Source organism: Xyrauchen texanus, chromosome 2 (assembly GCF_025860055.1).
Source record: "Xyrauchen texanus isolate HMW12.3.18 chromosome 2, RBS_HiC_50CHRs, whole genome shotgun sequence".
In the NCBI taxonomy this organism is placed as follows: Eukaryota; Metazoa; Chordata; class Actinopteri; order Cypriniformes; family Catostomidae; genus Xyrauchen; species Xyrauchen texanus.
Genome location: NC_068277.1, coordinates 45,416,003 through 45,439,984, shown reverse-complemented (window position 1 = coordinate 45,439,984; position 23,982 = coordinate 45,416,003). Strand labels below are relative to the sequence as shown.

General features: G+C 37.0%; 1 protein-coding gene across 7 annotated transcripts in view; it reads right to left on the bottom strand.

Annotated features, from left to right (window-relative positions):
• Nucleotides 1–23,982, bottom strand: part of znf536 (zinc finger protein 536) — a 234,663-nt gene that overhangs the window by 14,422 nt on the left and 196,259 nt on the right. Inside the window, exon 7 of one of the 7 annotated variants that reach the window (XM_052153982.1) lies at nt 13,063–15,394. The exons of the other annotated variants lie outside the window; for them this stretch is intronic. Within the exon in view, the coding sequence (XP_052009942.1) occupies nt 15,303–15,394 (92 nt within the window). The 3' untranslated portion in view covers nt 13,063–15,302. Of the gene's footprint in view, nt 1–13,062; nt 15,395–23,982 lie in introns of those variants that run through there. 7 annotated transcript variants of the gene reach the window in all.

Sequence of the window (23,982 nt, the reverse complement as noted above, 5' to 3'; positions counted from 1 at the left end):
TTATTTGAAAATCCTGCTTTATATTGACACATTCACAAAGCAGTCCGGTGTAAAGTTATTTGCACAAACATACACACATTTTTGTATGTTTTGGGGCACATTTCCTTACAAAACTTGTCCACTGCGTCTTCAGTGGCTCTGATGTTCACTTTTACAGCCAACAACAGAACACTTATGACTCTTACGAAGCTGAGACATTATTCTTCTCACTGTCTCTGCTCAAGCACGGAAAAAAATGGCAGACTATGTGTAGATCACTCAGAGGAGGATCTATGATAATAGGGTGGAGTCCGTCACCAGTCGTGGGCGAGGCCTGCTCTAACGTGACAAACGAAAAACATTCATTTGACACACTGTTTTTTTATCAAAAGAATTATAAGAAAGAGGAGTGGGTGGACTTTTAATATCGAAGGGTGGTTGTGTACACACACTGCCGACTCATATTTATGTACAAACACCATGTAAAAGTTAATTTTGCATAATAGGTCACCTTTAATGTTGGTCAAACCAGTAAACACACACACACACAAACACACACACATCCACAAAAACAATGAGGTACAGACACAAAATGTGTTACAACACTGCCCTGACTATTCTACGACAGAATTTAAATAATTTTGTAAATCAGTTCTAGTAGACCAGGAGCTCCTCAAGGCCTCCACGCCAATTAAAAGGTAATCAAAACATATCTTTTCCCATGGGCACAAGGACAAAAGAACTAGATAAACTGATATGAACAATGGTGAAGAATAAAGGTGTGTGTGGGTGAACTGAGCTCCAGTACTGGGTCAGCAGTGCTGCTCTTCTGTCTATAACATGATCCATGGCTTTCTAATGGCTGGCTGAGAAGAGAGAGGCAGAGCGTCAGTTCTATACCTCCAGCAGGGCTAAGTGCTTGCAGTTTTTTTTCTCCAATTGGATACACACGGTGACTGAAACAATTCATCAATTCGTCAATTTCTCTTGCTAATATGCCAAAAACATATAGCCATTCTGAAAAATGGTTAACGCTGTTTTCATGATTCCACACAGTGTGCAGTTGTTATGCATTTCTTTTTGCAAAAATCTTCAAACTTCGAACTGAGAACAGGTAAGTTGTTGATTACAGATATTTTTTTACAGTATTTCACAATATATCACTTTCTTATGTGTGGAAAACCCAACTTTTTCAACAGAATTGAGAGAAGACCATCAAATATTGGGGGGAAAAAATAGCCTGTTCACCCCAAATCGAGAAGCTTAAATTGTCAATAGTGTGGCCGATACTATAATGATATCAATTTTCTGGCTGTTTTTTTTTTTACAGTACATGGCCATGTTTTTCTTTCAAAGGGTGACATTAAATACTTTGAGAATTGGGTATGCAGTAAATACAGCAAATTCGGAAATGCAGTGTCTGTTTCTGAAGTGTCAGACAATGTTTTTTAGTTTTTTTTGTGTATCCAATTGAAAAAAAAAAAAACTGTATCTTCCCAGGTATCAATAACATTTCCTACCATTTCCATAGGAAACCATGACTTTATATTCTAATACTGATCTATTCCCATGAAAGCGTAGAAGTATCGATGAGGGCCGATTTAATACGGGTATAGTATGTGAGTTCATTTGTTTGTACTTGGAGTTTGCAAGTTGATTTAAAGTGGCAATCAGTATTTTTTTCCACATTAAAAAAAGGTTTTAGTATATTTAAAAAGTATATTTAAAATCATGTACACCAACCTAGATGAAGACTCATGTAGCATCATAAAAGCTTTTTATTCTACAAGCAGCGGGTTGCTTCATAAGGGCCAACATGTTGAGAACATATGGCCAGCCGGATACAAGTCCCTTTTTCTCGAGAAGCACCCTGTAATTGGACATTTTGTTTCACAATATAAATAAATCATGGCCGACTCAAACATGGTGAATCGTGCATTTCTGCAATAGTATCGGCAACTAAAAACCTCTGCTATGGTGTGATACTCCATCTACGCCGCTAGGTGTTAGTATAACTGCAAGATAACTGCCAAATGGGCCAGCGCAACATAAACAAAAATGACTGAGCACACAAACCTTATCTGATACCCAATGAGGGAAATGTACCTTAGAATAACTGTTGTTTGCCAAGACAATTGGTTTTGTGTTCCCTGGCAGTAATTTTGTTCCCAAATCTAATAGAATATTTGCCTGTTTCCATGCAACTCTCCCCACTCTTTCTCTAGTCTATCTCTTGAATTTTCCTTCTCCACCTCCATTTTCCTCTCTAATCATGTTCTTACTTTCTGTTTCTATTTCTCTCCAGGACCTATGTGTCTGCTGTTAGAGAAATCCCTCAGTTCAGAGGAGTCAGTGGAGAAGGATTTCGACGGGGGAGGGCCAGGAAGGGCCACCTCCAAATAAGTTCCATTAATCACCCAACACACTCTAATGTAACTAATATTTTACAATTAGAGGAGACAAGACGGAGCTCCGAGCCATCTATCTCTCTTATACCATATGATCATCGATTCATAAGACTCAGCCTGAGAGCTGAGCAAACACACACACACACACACACACACACACACACACACACACACACACACACACACACACACACACACACAGATACATGAACACAGGCACACTCTTGTTAAGTTGCGTATATATGTGTGTGAGACTGTATGTGCACGCTGATGATGAACATTATGACATGGTGTATCCAGACGCAGGGTATTCACAGAGAGCTTTCCAATGGTGACAGATGACTGTTGTCTGTGTGTGTTTAATTGAGAGAGGAAGAGTGCGTAAAAATGTGTAAAAATGTGAAAAGGCTGTCAGAGAACGTCTGATAAGATTGATTGCGGATTGACTGCAGATTGGAAATGGGAAGAGAGTGTAATTCTCTCTGCAGACAATGCCTTTTTCTCTCAGATATCATTTAGTTGGCTCTAATGACAAGATATCGGATGAACAGACATGAAACGCATTCATGCAACTCAATGGCTGAATAAAAAATATAGCGTCTTACATTTCAAATGTATGCACCACCACCCTCTGTCATTCCTATCAATATTTACTCATTTAATTGCATCTTTTAATTATAATTTTTTTTCCGTTTTTTTTTTTTTTTTTCTTTTTTTTTCTTTGTGGGTTAGTGTTTAAAAAGCAGGCCTCCATTCCTCTGCCTTATAGGTGCTATATGTTGGTTTATAGCGTCATCTGGTGGTAGGAATAAAGAATTGCAGCTCTACTGGAGTCTGTCCTCAGCATGCAGACCAAATGAAAGCCAGCTGAACAAATGAGAGAGAGGAGAGGTTCAAGCGCAGGTCACCATCTGCCTGCTACAAGTGCTGGCATACAGAAACCCAGCAGTGCAGACTTCTTAAACACACCAGCTACATGCACACACTTGTGCAATATGATGCCAGTGCAGGAGGACAGAATGAAGCAACTGCAATGTACTGAAAGGTTAAGTTGCAGTATGTAACCAATGATACACATATACAGTTGACCTATCTAGTACTGTATATCCTTATAATACATCAATATACACATTACAGAAAAGTACTATGGTGATACCATGGTACAGTGATGCTAACAGCTCCAAAATATTGTTCCAGGTAATACCATGGATCTTACTGATTATCATATTAATATACTGTTGCCTTTACATGTTATCCAAGGTACTTTAAAGAATACTATTATCACCAGGAATTTCCATGGAACATGTCCAAAAAAAAAAAAAAAAAAAAATATATATATATATATATATATATATATATATATATATATATATATATATATATATATATATATATATTTCAAATTGCTCATGGGTCATATTATACATATTATAAGTAATAAATATAATAATAAAATAACAAATAATTAATTAAATAGAACAAAAAAAGTAAAAACCCAAGTAATGTAAATAGAGCCTACATATAAGTCCAATGAAAATTGTTCGCATTGTCAAATTATTTTAAGGACACTTGAGACTAAAAAAGGCATTTTTTTGTCCACTTTGGTTAGTTCTTAGCAGAATTTTATTATTTAAGTTCCGGTTCCGGCATTCAACAGCCTCCTTCATAATTGGTAATTGGTTAGCATGAAATAAAAGAATGATTAATAACGTTTTTATTATTTTTTAAGAGAGTATTCTGTGATAAGGGGTGTGTGATCTCACAAGAGAAACAACCTTGTCTGGAAAAACACTCAAGAAGGGACTCTTGAAAATATAATCATTATTTTTAATTTCGCTTTTTCATGTGGGGAAATTATCAGCATATAAATCATAGCAAACATATAGTAGCCTATATAAAATAATGTATTTTTAATAAATGTATTCTTAATAGTAAATATATCCCTAAAAATATTTCAAATATCCATCTGGCCATCTAAATTATTAGCCTAAATATCTCTCTCCTGTATGCATACACACTGTGTGGGCACATTTGGACTAAACAACATCTTTTGCAAATTATTTTAATTATTTAATCATTGTTTAATTCATTTATTTTATAATAATTTTTTGTTTTAATTACAGATCTGCTTCTAAGTCAAAACCTGGCAGCATCAAATCTGTATTCCTGCATCATATCTAACAATAATTCAGTGAAGACCTGGAAACAACTGAGACATTTACTTTTTACCTCAATATTTTTCCTTGCATCTGGATTAATCATGCATGTTTAAGTAGTAAATATATATATATAGTTGTCTAAAAGGTCAATCAATGGATGTCATGGACGGCTGCATCCTCAATGTGCATTTAGACAAAGAAATGTGTGATTCAGTGGTTTCCTTCAGGATCAAAGCACATGCTTATCATGTTCAACAGATGGTGTAATCATGAACATTTACTGTGATAATCCCTTTGGTCTTAGGAAAAATACGTTTTGGTTAATGAAAATGTAATAAAAAAATATCTGAACCAAATTAAGCTTATCAACCGGTTACCAGCATTTAAAAATAAAGTTTCACTCGGGAACAATCGAAAGAGACTTTGTTCCTGTTTCTGGTTACGATCTGCAAAAAAATTATAAAATAAAAATAAAATAAAATAATTTGTTTTCATACCTTGATCTGTTTTTAGTCCTAGACCGTAACGCATCCAGACATTTCACATTTACTATTGTCATGGTTTTCAATGATGATTCTCATTACAGTAACTATTTTTGTGTGTAGATTTAAGATGCTTTTGTACAAAAATGAAAGGCTAATGAATGACTATTATGTAAAATTACTTTTCAATTCAAATGATAATAACATAATAACATAAATGGACTAAGGGAATTAAGTTGTGACTAAAAATCCAAAATAAATCAAAACTGTGTTATATTTTAGCATCTTCAAAATAGTCCTGCATTGCCTAGAATTGGCAGAAACAGACTCTTGACATTTTCTTAACCAACTACTTGAGGTATCACCCTGGGATGCTTTTTAAACAGTATTGAAGGAGTTCCCATATATGCTGGACACTTATTGGCTGCTTTTCTTTATTATTTGGTCCAAGTCATCAATTTTCTATAATGAAATAAATTAATATGGTGGCATTTAAGCATACACATTCAGATTAAAATATATTTAAGATCATGAGAAACATTTCAGTCAAGTGTTTCAAAGCTTTTGTCCGGTAGAGTAAGTCACAATGTAAAACATTCTTAATGGCCCTAAAATAGTCTTCATTATCTAGATGGAAAATGTTCTTACTCATGTTTTTTTATTTTTGATTAAATAGGACCAGGACATTTTCTTGACAGGTTTTGTGAGAATCACTCTCCGACACCTCTGGCAAACTGTCTTAATACATTCTACATCACAGTTTCTTGCTCTCTTTTTCTCTTTCTCACATTTATCTCTCTGTCTCTTTCAGAATAAATAATAATAAAAAAAAAAAAACTACTGTATATATAGCCTAATAAATATCTTATATATATCTTCAGTGCTACACAAACTTTTTCAGTGCTCCACAATTCCAGACAAGGTAGACACAAGGAGGGGGGATGAAAAATGAAACAGTTTCTTTCTCAGGATATGAGTTTTATTAGGTCCAGGCCCTTTTCCATCTGGTCTAGTGTAGCTGATCCGTTTAAAAATTAGTCAGGCATTGACCTCAGACACCTCCCCTCACTGGGGTCCTGACGGCAAGTTAACACAAATATGGATCCCATCAGACTAAAGGAGATCATGTTTCCCTCCACTGAGACCCCACTAACTCACAGGAAAAGGTTAAAAACATTTTCTCTCAGTATGCAGTGGAAGCAGTGTGCAAGAGTTTGAGTGTATGTGTGCATGTGCTTTGTGTTTGTGTGGATCGTTTTTGTGTGTTTAGAGAGCAGGGCCTTATCTCTCTCTGAGGTATTGACACAACAGTCCCCTGTGCCAAAGGGTGTCAGTTAACGCTTGTCATTGGCCTGCGATGAGAGTGTGTGACAAGGCAAATCAGTCTCTGAAAAGAGAGCTGGAGAGAGGGGATGTCCTTGAGAGGTGTGTTCTGTGCTTAGATGTGCATTGCACAGATACATTAATGATATCATAGAAACAGAAGTCATATCTACTTATTGCATTGGGATCACATGACTGCCTTGGAAAGTCATAAAAAGGTCATAAACTCAGTTATGCCACGTTTAATGATTCCAATATACTAAATGGTATGTATGATCACATAGGCTATTGATTACATTGCCATGACTGAGAGAGTCAGAAAAGGCAGAGAGAGAATAGAAAAAGAGGGTAAGCATCAGATTCCCACACTGGTCTCTGGCTCTTACAGGTTTGGGAATTAACATGGCACAAGCCCAAGGGTAGAGAGCCACAGTTAGCAGAAACACAGCCGGTAATGCAAGCTGTCATAGTCCACACTGCTCCTGTGCCAGACATACACACACACATGTGCAACCCTGCAGCTAGCACCATGTACTATGCTTAACACAGGAGTCAGGGGATTTGAGAGACAGAAAGAAAGAGAGATTTGTCATTTCTATTGTCTATCCTACAAGTCCGTTGCTATCAAAAGTAAAGGTTTGACCGCTTCCCTGAAGGGCTTTACAATTAATCGAAATACATTGAAATTTTAATTGCGATATGACCTTGTGAAATTAGTAATGGACAAGTTTAGGTGTGCTGCTCTGTCCTGTCTGTATTGTGTTGTATTCGGTTCATTATTTGTGTTTTCAGAGCAGTTCAATGTTTCACAAGAACTGTGTTCCGAGTTCTGCTCCTTTTGCTTGCGTGCACTGAGCTCATTATGTTTATAGTGCTCCAGATTCACTTTAATTTCACTTCTGCATAATTCCAAATATGTTTTGTCACTACAAGTTAACAGACAAAATATTACATCCCAAAATAAAAGCTTGATGGTTTAGAACTCTAAACTAAAATAATCTATCTATCTGTCCGTCCGTCCGTCCGTCACTTGTTTGATCTATCTATCTATCTATCTATCTATCTATCTATCTATCTATCTATCTATCTATCTATCTATCTATCTATCTATCTGTCTGTCTGTCTGTCTGTCTGTCTGTCTGTCTGTCTGTCTGTCTGTCACTTGTTTTATCTATCTATCTATCTATCTATCTATCTATCTATCTATCTATCTATCTATCTATCTATCTATCTATCTATCTATCTATCTATCTATCTATCTATCTATCTATCTGTTTGTCTGTCTGTCTGTCTGTCTGTCACTTGTTTTATCTATCTATCTATCTATCTATCTATCTATCTATCTATCTATCTATCTATCTATCTATCTATCTATCTATCTATCTATCTATCTATCTGTTTGTCTGTCTGTCTGTCACTTGATTTATCTATCTATCTATCTATCTATCTATCTGTCTGTCTGTCTGTCACTTGATTTATCTATCTATCTATCTATCTATCTATCTATCTATCTATCTATCTATCTATCTGTCTGTCTGTCTGTCTGTCTGTCTGTCACTTGTTTTATCTATCTATCTATCTATCTATCTATCTATCTATCTATCTATCTATCTATCTATCTATCTATCTATCTATCTATCTATCTATCTATCTATCTATATTTTTATTTTTATTAATTGACATTATTTACCTCAGGGTGTAAATACAACAATTCAGGGCCGATTTCTCTTCCCAGTCTGCCCCTGACTATAACTGAGTAAAACTTTGTGTTGATACGACAAGTAGGGATGCACTGAAAATACCATTTTGGGTTTTCAGCCGAAAGAGGAAAAAAACCCCACAAATTCTGGCCGAAAATCTGTACAAAAACTGTTACTTTAAAATCAAAATAAAGAGACACTGACATGAAGAAAATGCTGAATTTTGTGCAAATAGATGTAAACAGCAGCTAATGTTTAAATATACATTGATGGTAACAAGATTGTTCTTATAATTGAGATGCACATCTGTACAGTGCATGTATGTGTATGTCCACATGAACGAGCGCAACATCACAACACTCAAAGGAGCAGTAAAATTTTAAATGCAAACACATGTTCTGTTGGTATTTGTGTCAGCTAGTTGCCTATTAAAGTCTACATTCCCAAAAGTAATGAAGCAATCACTCTCTTGAATAATAGCGCATTCATAAAAAGTGTTTTATCATGCATATTCAGAGGATGTGAGGGCATTTAGATTGAGTCACCATCACATATCATGGTAAAATATCCCCACCTACTGTTCGAGCCGAGCCGCACTCTAAATCAGCGGTATCAAACACAAGTTCAATTCAACTTGCTTTGCATCCGCTGCTCACAGCCTCGCACAAACAGGAAGATTTGTGCTTTTCGTCTAAAAATAAATTTTCCCCACTCACAAAAATCTTGACAATGGATAATGGACAGATACAATAAAAAAATGTTGAATAGGAAGGTATGCTTTTGTCCTTTGTTGAGCATTCAATAGTAGGCTACTTTTATTAGCACTTTGTAGGATAGAAAGACAGACAGACAGATATACAGTTTTTCGTTTTTCAATATTTGTTTCAGAAACTGGATAATAAGCACATGCCTGTTACTATCTCTGTACTGTATGTCATCTTTGTAGACCCCTTCATAACATGTCCTCACCTTCCATGGTCCAGGTAACTTATTTCATGCATATGTAAAATATATTTAAGCTTGCTGGTCTCATCATAAAACTGCAACGAAAAGCACCAGGGGAGGCTATCACATCTGGCTTACTGAGGGGGGCATGTCTTGAGCCTTCGTAATTGACACTCACTTCACACTCACACACCCTCCACTTTAGCTAGCTCTAAGCAAAATATTTCCAGCACTGCAAAAATGGAAAACGCTATATCTAACTTGAAACAATTCTCAAAATTTGACTTTCTCAAAATAGGGAGTGATAAACAATGGAAGACCAAGGTCTGGGCAGCTAAGCGAGAAAAGATGTTGACTACCACCCCTGGAGTTGCAAGTTCGATCCAGGGTGTGCTGAGTGACTCCGAATTGGCCCGGTTGCTAGGGAGGGTAGAATCACATGGGGTAACCTCCTCATGGTCGCTATAATGTGGTTCTCGCTGTCGGTGGGGCGCGTGGTGAGTTGTGTATGGATGCCGGGGAGAATAACGTGAAGCCTCTGTAAAGTGCTCAACAAGCCATGTGATAAAATGTGCGGACTGACGTCCCAGACGTGCAGATTAATGGTCTCAGACGCGGAGGAAACTGATGTTTGTCCTCTGCCATCTGGACTGAGGCGAGTCAACACGTCGCCACAAGGACTTAGAGCACATTGGTAATTGGGCATTCCAAATTGGGGAGAAAAGGGGACAAAGAAAAAATGGAAGACCAATAACTGAGCTTAAGGACCTACTTCAATTGAAGGGACAGAAAATAACATGTCGTTTCAAATGGCGGTGTGGCTGTGCTACGAAGAACCACCTTTTCTGCTTTTCCTGCCTTCTGTTCTCCACTACCGACAACATTTGGACTAACGTTGGATTTTGTGACTTGAAAAATCTACCAAGGAGCCTCAACAAACATGAACAATTTAAAACTCCCATTCAAAGCCAAATTGCTTTAAAAACTTTTGGAGCTTCAAAGATAGATCTGGCTTTGAATGAACAGTGGAGATTAAATATCAGTCTCCACAATGCTAAGGTAAAGGAAAACCGTGACATTTTAAAAGACCTTATTAATGCAACCTGCTTCCTAGCAAACAGGAATTAGCATTTCATGGTAACGATGAGAGTGCAAGCTCTTCTAATCGTGGCAACTATGTGAAGCTATTACATGCTTTCGCTGAAAAAGATGAAAAGTTCGCTTCCTGGCTTGTCAAACAGAATACAGAACGATTTAACCGAAGCAGTCAGTGATGTAATTAGAAATTATATCAAAGAGGAGATTAATGCAGCTCATTTGTTGCAGTCGAAGTAGATGAGACAACGGATGTCACAAACAAAGCCCAGGTCTCTGTAATTTTGCGTTATGTGGCTAAAAGTGAGGTGACCTGTGAGGTGAAGAAGGCGTTCTTGGGATTTGATGATGTGAGTGATGACAGACGAGCAGCAGCTATTGCTGATTATGTTTTGGGAGTGTTGGGGAAATACAATTGCGTTGAAAAGCTGGTAGCTCAGACTTACGATGGAGCTTCTGTGATGGCATCAGATCTTAATGGGGTGAAGGCCAAGATTAAGGAAAAGGTACCAGAAGCTACATTTACTCATTGTTATGCACACAAATTGAACCTGGTGCTAGTGTAAAATGTTTTTTTTTTTAAACAGTTGAGGGACTTGCAACATTTTTCAATAAGTCGACCAAGCGCACCCACCTACTGGATGTTGTGAAGCTACATTTATCAAGAGCAATGGCAATTAGATGGAACTCAAATTCTAGACTAGTGCAGATGATGAGCATGTACCAATCTGATCTGCGTGCTGTGTTCCGGATTATGAGCGAATGTCATTGGGATAATGACACACTGATGATGGCCACAGGATATGATCTCTGGCTGTCAAAAGCACCAACCTGCTTCTTCATAATGGCATATGAGGGCATTTTCAATTAAACCAATGCACTCTTTGGTGTGCTGCAGAATAAAGTAATGGACATTGGATTCTGCTGTGCTCGAATCTGCGACACAATGGGAGTTGTTGAACACCAGAGACAAGAGTTTGACAGTTTTTATGATCGATTCCAGCAGAAATGTGTCACACTTTGGCCTGCCTGAAGTAAATAGCGATCAGAGATGAGAGGAAAATAATATTTTATAACATTCATGAAATGAATGCTAGGTTAGAGCATTTTGGTGAACTAACTTTCCTTGGTTTGGTCGATTGCACTATATTTTATGAAATGTCACAACATTTCAATGAAACCAAACTGCAGAGCCTATCAACATATGCAAGGTACTTTGACTTTGTTAGACTAAAGGCTGATCTTATCGGATTTTATAGTTCACAAATAGTGAGGAACAAATGCAAATCACCTGGACAGCTCCTTGGCTTTTTGGCCCAGAATGATCTGATGCAGATGGTTTCCGAGGTGACAAAGTTACTCCAGCTGGTGCTCACTACACCAGTTACAACAGCATACTTTGAAAGCTTGCTCTCCGCATGTTTACACCTACAGTATATACATTCCCTGTGTATATTAAGCATTAACATACTAGTGCCCTTAATGTACTTTACTGTTTGCCCTGAATGTTTTCTTTGTACTGTTGCACTTTGTGTGTTAACTGTCTGTAAAGTATATGTTGAAATTATATGTATAGTATATAAGTTAGATAGGTCTATGTGTAATGTTTATCTATCTATCCATCCATCCATCCATCCATCCTCTATTGGGTTCATATGTGTGTAAATCTGGCTCTGATACTAGCCAGTACCTCACCAGCCATTGACCTCACTGCATGTCACATGTAAACTGCATGCTTACACAATCGCAGTCGTCCCTGATGGATGGAGACAGACAGACATACAGACAGACAGACAGACAGACAGACAGACAGACAGACAGACAGACAGATAGATAGATAGATATTTTTAATTCTAATAAAAATAATATATATATATATATATATATATCGGCTCTGTGTCTCTCGGTTTTGGCCAAAATGTTTTATTTCGGTGCAAATCAAGTTACAGTATTACAACATTATTTATTGTAGTATCCAAAATCGTTCAACCCTACAGTCATGTGTTTAATTCTCTCTGTGAAAGCGTTGGGTTTCAAGTTATTTATTGCATTTTTGTATGATTTATATTGACATATTGAAAAAGAAAACCCTATTCTCAATCAGTACCTCAGTCTTGTTTTCCAATATAAAATGTCTAAATATCGTTAAAACAAGATACATTTACCTGAGAAGCAAGAACGTATGAAATATTAAGACTACATTAAGAGAATGTATCTTAAATATAAGCAAAGTGTATTATTGTCAACCCACTTGCAAAATGCACATCACAATACTTGTTTTAAGCCTAAAATACAGTAATAATAATTCTAGAACAATATAAAAATGATATACAATATATTAATAAGTAACAGCTTTTTTCCACAGGTAATTTTGTTGCTTTTAAATTTAAAGTTAATGTTTAGGTATTTTTTCCGCTGCAAAACAATACATAGCTACTGAATAAAAATAGGATTTATTTTTTTATTTATTTAGTAAATTGTTTTATATTTTTTCATTTTATTTGTGATGTTACATACAAAATCATACATGTTTTTTTTTTTTTTAAATCAAAGCCCTCAGCTTTAAAGGGTCAGTTAATGCATATAATTTACTCTCCCTTATGCAGTTCCACATCTGTGTCACTTTTTGTTATTCCATGGACCACAAAAAAAAGAGTAAGGCAGAATGTTTGCCTCATTCTCTATCCACTTTCATTGAATGGTAAAAAAAAAAAAGATGAAATGAAAGTAAATGGTGACTGAGGCAGTCACTCTGTCTAACATCTCTTTTTGTGTTCCACAGAAGCTAGAAAGTCATACATGTTTGGAACAACATGAGACTGCCAAAATGTCGGCAACATTTTAATTTGGGGCTGAACTATCCCTTTAACCATGTTCACACTCTGCATGTTCAAAAAACATTTGTAAAATTGCAAATCTGCTCAAATAGCACAAAATGCTCAGTTGATCACTACATTGTCTCATAGTTTGAATACATTTTATTTCTCATTATAAGTACAGTTCAGTAGTTACAAAACAAAGCATCTGCCATGAGGGTACAGCAACCAAATGAAAGTCATACAGTCAACAAGACAGTTCAGAGGTGTGGAATGCTCATATATTAGTCCAATAAGACTGAAAGAGAGATAGATGCTCAGTTATACTACACAAAGGAGGGGAGCCAGAGGTGTGCTCATCTATAACCAGTGTATATAGGGATTGGTCAATATATATCCTATTACTGACCCTCCCTGTCATATTCCTTTACCTTACGTAGCCTTTACTAGTTCTCTTAAAAACTAGTTATTAAACATCTTCACTTTGAGACATAAAAAAAAAACTAGCATTTACATAAGGTTGTAAACTTGAATGGAGACTATGAATACACATTCCATTTTCAGAGATGTGTCTTGCAAAGAGGACAACTAAGGAATATATTTTAAAATCTGAATAGAACAGATTGAACTGCTTCACCACACTGTGGAATCCATACACGATGCTGACAGGGAAGTTCATTGCATTTATTCTCAAAGCAACAGAGATGACCATCATAAGATGAGATTGTTGGAACTACACAGACCAAATCAGCAGAGGTCACAAAAGAATAAAGAGAATAACATTTCACAATCTCAAGGGACGCACAAACACGCACACGCACGCACACCTTCATTTTCGATTAGCGATCTGTGTACTGTATAGACTGGTTGCTCGTTTACTATCACAGTGCAAAATACTTCAGGGGAGAAAACTCAGTTTGTATTTGCTTGCATGAGGCATGGGTATATATACTGTATGGATTTATATGCTTGCAGCAACAGAAGAAGATTGTCAATCTTTTTATCTTTTCTTTTTAATGTTATTCATATCTTACAAAGGTGAAAGGCAAAAATTACAGTACTAGAGAAGAAAACTCCAATCTAATACCTACACTCTAAAACAGCTAGCTTTGTAAATGCAACAACGCATGACTGTATCTATGGCTAGACAATATTTGTTTCTTGTTTGCATGTTTCTTTTTTCTTTTTATATACTTTTTTTTTTTTCATTTTCTTTAATAAGTGAATACATCAAACCATTTCAGTAGTCAGTAACACTTTGCAACACTGATTGGTGGCAGTATATTACAAACACAATCTCATAGCCAGAGTACTTGAAGTGAGCAAGACTTAGATCAAAGGATCTGGGGTTTTCGGTTTGATTTCTGTAGGCTTTACGGATGCAGTCTCCTTGGCTCGTGTTGTTTCATCAGACACACTCGGTGTAAACTAGTTCTTCCTGTCACCTTGGCTGGTTTTGTCTTTGCTACAGTGCCCCCTTTCTCTGGAGTTCAGCTCTGAACGTCTACACGCTAGTCGCTTACAAGCACATCAGGAGAACAAACATGGATGCATATTGTGACATCATGGAGCCAGTCTTCAAAGAAAAAGTCACAGCCACAGTAAACTTAGCATCCCTTTTTAGATGCCGTTGATGCTGTAGGTCCTTACTGAGGGCCATATTTTCATTTCCTGAAAGTACTGGATTGTCATTCTTCTGTTTCGGTATCCAGACCCTGACTGCTGCTGAGAGTGTGCAGATTACAAATGAGTTTTTAATAAGAGTGTGCTTGGTCTCCAAACGTGTTGTGGGTTGGTCCAAAAGCCCAGAGATAAAGCCCTGGCAGAACTGTTGAGGGAGTCTCTGGGAAATAACAGTGGGCAGTGAGAAACACTGAGACAGTTCCATGTTTTTGTTGTGTCCAAGAGAGAGGGAAGTCTGTTCGTTTTCTCAGTCTCTCAGTCTGAGACTGGCAACTGTGTCTGACTGCCATCTTGGTTCAAGGAATGTGTTGCTCTGAGGGACAATCACTAAAAAGTTTCCTCACTATGTCGAAGTCAAAAAAGCACTTAAAAACCACAGAAAGTATTTATCAGCTACACAAGGGAGGATTCAAGACACAAAACACAGGAAGCAAAAAATCATTTTTTTTTCTTCTCTCCTTGTTTTCAGCTCGCTAAACATCAACAGATTTCCTTCACTTCATTCAGCGAGAACATCTGTGTGTGAAACCATCTGAGCTGTCCATTTTATGCTCAACTAATGTACGAGTTTTTTTTCTTTCTTGAAGTCTTTAATGTTAAATAATGCTTTCAATATCATAATGTCCTTCATCATCATTGTCCTCTTGCGCTTTTCCATCACTTGCTCTCAGCCGTTCGGTCCAGAAGGGGGGAGGGTGATGTTAGTTTCTGATTAGTCCTGCATCTCTGTGTCAGTTAGGCTATGTTCAGGGGTAAGAGCAGGGCCAAACCTTCGGGAAGCCTCTTCCTCCGCCCACAGATGAACTACAGTTAAGAGAACAAACGTAGATTAACACCACTGCCTGCGCCCTCCCTCTCTCTCTCTCTCTCTCTTTTCACACAAATATTCACAGATGCATACAATTGTGACAGACCATTAACAACAGAACAAAAATGTAATTTTGAAGAAAAAACTAAACACATTTGTTTTCATTTATTTGAAGATATAATCTCAGATTTTGGTAACACTTCAAGGACACGTGAAGTTTATAAAACTCTCATGACATTTATTATGATTCTCAGAAATGCATAATAATCTGATAATCTGACACTAATACTCAAGAATTCAAAGGACTATTCTGGGTTCAAAAAAATGTTAAGCGTTAGTTGACCCAAAAATGAAAATTCTCTCATGATTTACTCACCTTTAAGTCATCCCAGATGTGTTTGACTTTCCGTCTTCAGCAGAACCGAAGTGAAGATTTTTATAAGCACATTTCAGCTCTGTATGTCCATACAATGCAAGTGAATGGGTGGCATGATGCTACTGGCTATTTGATGGTCTAAAAGGGATATTTAGGCAGCATAAATTGAATCCACATCACGCCAGTCGATCAATTAATGTATTCTGAAGCAAATAGATAGGTTGCGTAAGAAACAAATCAATAATTAAAATGTTTTTAACATTAAATCATTGGTTTCTGCCAGCATTATATTGATGTTTGAAATGACCTCTCGAGTAACGCTTGAAGGATGTTTGTTCCTCTGTTGCATATAAAGCGCACGCTTCCAACTTCTCGCATCATTGCGCTTACATCACTGATGCGTCGACTGCTGGCAGGAAGTAATTTTATAATGTTTTAATTATCGATTTATTTTAAACAAACCTATTGATTTGCTTCAGAAGAAATAATTGATCAACTGGAGTGATGTGGATTACTTTTATGCAGCCCAAATATGCCTTTTTGACCGTCAAATAGCCAGCAGTCTAATGGAACCTGTATTACTTCCATTGTATGGACAAAATGTGCTGAAACGTGCTTATAAAAATCTTCACTTCAGTTCTGCTGAAGAAGGAAAGTCAAACACATCTGGGATGACTTAAAGGTGAGTAAATCATAAGAGAATTTTCATTTTGAGTGAACTAACTCCATCCGTCCTTTTCTTTACAAAAGCAAAAACACTGTTGCAGTGTTACAGCGAGACACTTACAATGGAAGTGAATGGGGCCAATTTTTGGAGAGTGTAAAGGTAGAGATGTGAAGCTTATAATTTTATAAAAGCACATACATGAATTGTTTTGTTAAAACAATTTCACAATTGAGCTGTAAAGTTGTTTAAATCATCGTTTTAGGGGTTGCAGCGTTACATCGCCATGGTAACGGAATAGTAAAATTGGATATAACTTTACACAGAAAAGGTTAGTGAGCAATTTTATTACATTAAAATAATTTCATTATGCATATTGTTTACGTTTTGTGGCTATAGTTTTGAAACTTTGAGTATTTTAACATTTACGGATTGGCCCCATTCACTTCTTTTTTAAAGATAAGAAAGGACGAGTCTAAATTAATTTGTAGTAATCAATATTATGCCACCAGCACTTTCGATTGAGCTTAATTTGTACTGAACCCGGATTATTCCACTAATAAATCCACTAAAGTGTTCCCAAAATGTACATCCTATGATGGCAATGAACAAAAAAAGGCTTACGAACAATAACGCTTAAAGGAAAGCAAACACAATTTTGTTTAATGGCACTGCACAGTCATAATACATTAAAAAGTGTTTTTGCTCACTCAATTATGATTACAAAGCAACACTTACTATGAGGGATATTAAGAGGCAGGGTGCATTTCAAAAGAAACAGGGTTTCGCTGTAATGCCTCCATCAAGGATGTGTGTGTTTAAATGGTGACTATTAACTTTTCGATTTTTCAATATACAGCTAACCTCTAATGGCACTAAGGAAAATGTATCTCTTCAATTTATTAGATAAAAAAATGGCAATTTAAATTTTTATTAGATAAAAAATACAAAGGCAATAACTCTCTGAGCATTACACTTGTGCAATTACTGCTGAAGTTTGAATATGGTGAAAATGCTTACTGCTTTTTTTCCCTATTCATGAGCTATTGCCGTTTGAACTAAATAATATAAATGTTTAATTCCCCCTACAACCCCTAAGAAAATTATTTGGCAATAAAATCTACAGAGTGCATTTCCAAGTCGTGTTCTTTTAAAGTGCCTCCATGAAAATGACAAAATGAAATTAAAACATGCATTTATTTGAGTGTGCTCTCGAAAGAAATGTTATGGAAATGAAACGAGGAGTCAGTTCCCCACTAATAACAGAATAAAACATCGGCATTTAGATTTGCCAAAGAGCAATAACGCTGACGCCCACTTGCTTTGCATTATGTGAACAATCTCAAGATGTGCACTTCTTTAACAGACACACTTTCAACTCGGATGTCAGGCGCCTTTGAAATCGCTGATAGAGATTAAGAAAAAAAGACTTAAACCTCTTTCGCCTCCTCAGATTCTGGTATTAAATCAGATGTGGTGAAGGGAAATGCTCGCTAACAACCAGAACTCTGCTGATTAATGACTATTTCACACTTGAAATATCCTCGCGCGAATTCACAAACAAATTAAAATGCTCACGCGGTTCTCGTTTGAAGACACAAATGTCACAGCTCAAATCATTCAGAAATGGGTACAAACATATATGATTATTACAATTAATATGCACAGGGAAACAATATTTTTAAATCAGCAGGCTAAGAAAAGCAGGGCCATTTTTACACACTTCAGCCCTCAAGGTGCAGTACACACTTTGTCCAGGAGATGTCAGTATAAGCCGCCAAATCAGTAATCCGCCCAAATTCATGCTGAAAATAGGACCTTGTTCCTCAATGTCACTTTCCTTTAACCTGCTGATGTTTCATGTTAATCCACTGATGAAGTACATGTTCTTTATCAAATATGAAGTGCTTGGCTGTGTTTTTAAGAATATGCTGCGGTCATGGCTGTCTGCGCCGGCTTTTTTTGTGTCCGTGAGGAAATTAAGATAATCATAAGCATAATGATAATAAATTACGTTCTCGAGTTCTAAAAACGCCTGGTCTCCCAGGGGCCAATGCTCTTCGTGACTTTCTCTTAAAGAAAGTTTTGGTAATGAGTTACAGATTCCACCCCATATTTGATTTTCACTCTTCATTAACTAAGCCACCTGGAATGTTATTATTTAAGGACGCCATTTCTTTTCCCCAAACAACTGCCACTGCGATCTGGAGACTAACACACCAACTTTATGATCTTCACAACTTCTTTGTTTCCCCTCCTCCTCTGTTCAATTTAGCATTCTCTTTTTGCATGTTCAGAGTGATTGCTTAATTATTTTGCTACCCTAGAAATCATCACACTCCATTCTGTCAAATTATGTTGTTATCATTCAATTTTCTCTCTTTTTTTTCATGTCATAGTTTAAATTGTTTCTTTGTTTGGCCAAGTGTTTGTTTTTTCCTTGCCATCATTTACAAACCAAATAGAAGAGCTAAATTATTTTCGCATAAACAACATGATTACTTATCAGGTCACATCATTTATCAGAAGGAGATTTAAATCTTTATATTGCAATGGAAATGACACTGCTTTCACAAAAAAATTAGAAGTTGGTGCCCTCTACTGTTGAAGACTGATAATGCAGTCTTCGTGTGAGACGAGAGAGGGCCCTGGAAAGTAATACAAGACATATGGTAAGAGGACACATAGCTCCAGGATCCATCTTATGTTAATACATGTGTCATGCTTAACAGAATGGCTAAATGAAAAGGCAGACAGAACAATAGCTCAGCACAAGGCTGAGAGCAACCTCAGTTAACAATGGCCAGTACCAGGGGCGGACTGGGACAAAAAAGTGGCCCTGGACCAGAGCGGCCCACCAAACCCCAGCCTGCAACACACCACACCATAAAACACCAATGAATTGATTTCATTTTCCGGCTCAATTTCACATTTTTGTGAAAATACATTTCTATTGACTGTCATGACAACGGGCCCCACCAGTGCAAAGATTTCACTGTAAATATGATGAGTGGATTTTTAGGTTATAATGTACATGAAAGTACAAGGGAAAGTGTGTATTTTAGGTACTGTGACAAGTCAGCGTTTCTTCAAAGTTTTTAAAGATCTTAATCACATTTCAACTTTTTACTTGAAGTGCAAATAAACTATTGTCTTAGTTAATATGAGGTTGTGGAAACAAGTTTAATAATAAAATATTATATATGTATATCTATACAAGATCCTAAAATGTTGTTTAAAATAGTCAGAGGAAAAAAGCATCTCACAGAACAATTTCATGTCAGTTACCCACAATACTATGTGTAAAGGTTTTAGTTTTTTTACTGTATGAAAACAAAGTGTGCCAGAGTATGTACATGCAGTATATAAATATAAACAATTATAGATATATTTTAAAAAAATAAATAAAAAATAAACACTTCTTAAAATGTAGATCTTTGCAGATATTTTGCAGATGAATTGCAATTTTTTCCCATATTTTGTGAGTTTGTTGCATCTTTATATCCGAAGTGTTTTAATTCCTTCCCCAGATGATTCTTGAGAAAAAGTGAGAAGCCCAATGCTATGACAAGCGCTGTTTCTGCTGTCCTTTATACAAAGCCTCAAGGACTCAAATAGTCACTTATAGTATTATTTTTCATGAATTATTTTCTACATTTTTATCAGGCGTGAGCATTATTCAGCAAGCCACACTTATGCTCCCAGTAATGCTTTGCGGTATGAATAAATCATGCAAATGACAATGTTATTGTATTTGTTTGTATTTTTTGTTGTCATTTTGTAATTATTCAGAGCTCATCTTATACTTAATTTGTTGTTTTTGTTTTTCACCATTATTATGATTGGTATATCAAATAATGAGTTATTTGCGAGGTATGGCATCAATTCGTACATACAGATCTGAAAGTCATTTCAAAATAAAAGCCATTGTATTGTCTTTAACTTACAGAGTTTATTATTCGCTCAGTAATGGGGTCTGTGGAAGCATGTTGAAGCCCAGTGTGGCCTTATATATTGCCTGTAGGACGGGCCGGTAGTTGCGCAGCAGCAGGTCGACCTAAATTACCCAGTGGCCCACTGGGAAAATGCCCGGCACTCCCTACGGCTAGTCTGCCCCTGGTCAGTATGCTTGGGGGATAGCAGGGCTGTCTGGAGTCAAAACTGCTTCATATTATTCCAGAACCACAGAGTTAAGTCAAAGCGCACTTCCATCTAAATAACAGTACCGCTTTATACCGTGGCCTCCCTCAGGTATTCTATTTTTACCATGAAATCTACTTAGTGTATATTTGTGTTTTAAAGGCCTCTTCATTTTGGGTTACTTGAGAACAGGGGTCTTGAGGATATCAATTTCTTAACTCTTGAATTCATGCTTCAGCAATCAGATAAGGCAGAAAATGCATTATAGAAATGAATAGGGACAATTTATGTAGCACATGGTGCCTGACTGCTTTGACTGATATTTTTACCACATTTTGTAGTTACAAAGTGGTTTGTCCATTTGTAATATCCTCTGTTTAAAGAAATACTTCCGCTTAAATGTTTTCAGTGGTCCAAAAGTCTTGTTTTTTTTTTCTATATGAATGAAGTATAGATGTAAAAGATGTGGTTCACCATCTCCTGCTGAACACAAACACAACACACACACAGCACAAACACACTTTACCATGGAGGGTGGCTTTGTTCTCTCCCAGGCATCCGGTGCGGCTGGAAAAGAGTTGATTTTGGCAAAGGTAGACCTCATTGTACGGCCCAGTATTTATAAATATGTAAATACGAGTCAGTGCGTGAATAGACAACACACGCAAACACACATAAAGCGGGCTGAACACAAGGAAGTGCACCCAAATCATATTTTTAGAAGGTTTTAATGATTACAGGATGTTTATGAATACCATTTGTAGCGATTCACAAAGACTTGAAGAATCCTCGCACACCACCCCCTTCTCTTGTTTCTCAAAGCGTAAAAGAAACCCAATTTTTCTGGAGGAATATGGCAGAATTGTACATTTGGTGGTTGTGTGGGTTCAGATTGCCTGTAGATAAGCATTCGGTCGTATGGAGGAGCACAAAGAGCCAGGCAAACATGTAACGTACTTGAAAAAAGTCCTCTGCTGTTTTCATGTTAAAGTGAAGCCATGAGGAACTTCTCTATTACACTTAGAAAGTAGGACTGTGAGAGGTAAAACAAATAGTGTGTTTGTTACTCTGCCGAATGACTAGTCATTATGTAAACTTGCCTCAGTTGACAACAGATGCAAAACAATGGAATACAAGTGCAAAATGACAGAAAATCTGTTTGCCTTGTATATATTATCCAGGCTAAGTGAAACTCACCATAAGAGTGTTTACATACACACCTCATAACTACCAAAAATCAGCTTATACAAAAAATCTCACAGTCCAAAAAAAAAAAAGTGTTTGCATGAAACGCGAAATCTGGATAACGTTTTTTGCTGAAAGCGAACTTGATAAGGAAAGCAATTAAAAAAAATATGCCATGTTCATTACAAGTTAAACTCAATTGACAGCATTTGTGGCATAATGTTGATTACACCAAAAAAATTAATAAAACATATGGGGGGCCTGGGTAGCTCAGCTTGTAAAGATGCTGACTGTCACCCCTGGAGTCGCGAGTTTGAATCCAGGGCGTTCTGAGTGACTCCAGCCAGGTCTCTTAAGCAACCAAATTGGCCCGGTTGCTAGGGAGGGTAGCGTCACATGGGGTAACCTCCTCATGGTCGCTACAATGTAGTTCGCTCTTGATGGGGCACATGGTGAGTTGTGAGTGGATGCCGCGGAGAACAGCGAGAAGCCTCCAAACACGTTATGTCTCCGTGGTAACACGCTCAACAAGCCACGTAATAAGATGTGTAAATTGACGACGTGGAGGCAACTGAGATTCGTCCTCCACCACCCGGATTGAGGCGTGTCACTACACCACCATGAGGACATGGAGCGCATCGGGAATTGGGCATTCCAAATTGGGGAGAAAAAGGGGAGAAAAGAATAAAGAGAAAAAGTTACAATGGATGTGAATGGAGCCAATTTTTGGAGGGTTTAAAGGCCGGAATATGAAGCTTATAATTTAATAAAAACACTTCTTCTGTTAAAACTTGTATATTATTTGAGCTTTGATCTTATTTTTTACATTTACATATATGCATTTGGCAGATGCTTTTATCCAAAGCGACTTACAGAGCCCTTATTACAGGGACAATCCCCCTGGAGCAACCTGGAGTTAAGTGCCTTGCTCAAGGACACAATGGTGGTGGCTGTGGGGCTCGAACCAGCATCCTTCTGATTACCAGATTACCAGTTATGTGCTTAGACCACTATACCACCACCACTTCATTTTTTATAGTCATTTTAGAGTTTTAGGGTTTGCTGACATCACATTCTCATAGCTACTAAGTTGTAAAATTGGCTATAACTTTACACAGAAAAGGTTAGTAAGCGATTTTATCAGAGAAATCATATTGTTTGTGTCTTGTGGCTATACCTTTAAAATAGTATTTTATAGTTTACAGATTGGCCCCATTCATTTCCATTGTAAGTGCCTCATTGCAAACCAGATTTTTGCTTTTTTTTTAACAGAAAAGGAGGGGCAAGTCAAAATACTTTTTGTGGTAATCAATATTATGCCACATACGCTGTCAATTGAGCTTAACTTGTATTGAATTCGGAATATTCCTTTAAGGCATTGGTGACTTTTTTTAAGCATAATCCCCCTCACTGATGCAATGATTCAGTGACGCAAAACATAGCTATAGTACATCCAGACTCAAACCAGAATGAATCAGTTGACACCTTCAAGACAGGAAAGCGACAGAAGCTCTCAAATCAAAAGTAACTTTCCGGAAAAAACAGATGGGAAGAATGTGGACGTGTCTTGCTCTCTGACTCTGTCTATTTCTGGGGCAGAGATTCTCACACTGATACTACCTCAACTGAGCAATTTAAAGCCAAACACTGATGTTGCAATCTGTCTTCTGTGCCTGATAGCTCTTTTCTCCCTCTCTAACCCAAATTACATTCTTTTCATATCTAATTATATTTGCTAATGATCTTATAAGGGGATAATGGAATGTGCTTGATCTATTACCTTTTTTTGCAATACATAAATACAATACAAATGGCTATGCAGCACTTGGAATTTTTCCATCTTCCATTTCAAGCAAAACGAAGAGAGGATATTTAAACAATATCTACAATTTTGCACCATAACAAAAACAGAATCTGTTTACTCGCTCAAATGCTGTGGATTCAAAAGAACAATTTGTCTGACTAGGTCAACACACAAATGTGCTCTTTTCATGTAGCACGCATTACTAATGTCTATTCATTTGTGTGCTCATTCACTAGCAGGTTGTGGGAGTGACCCTCAGGCCATGACCTCCACCTCGGCACATGATCCAGTGAATACGGACAAACACGAGTGCCTCTAAATAAATGAGGAGACATGCCACACACCATCCACGCACTTTTTCATTTTTCGTCAAGATTCCAGACTATTTGAAGGACTTTTTCTAACTCTGGTATCT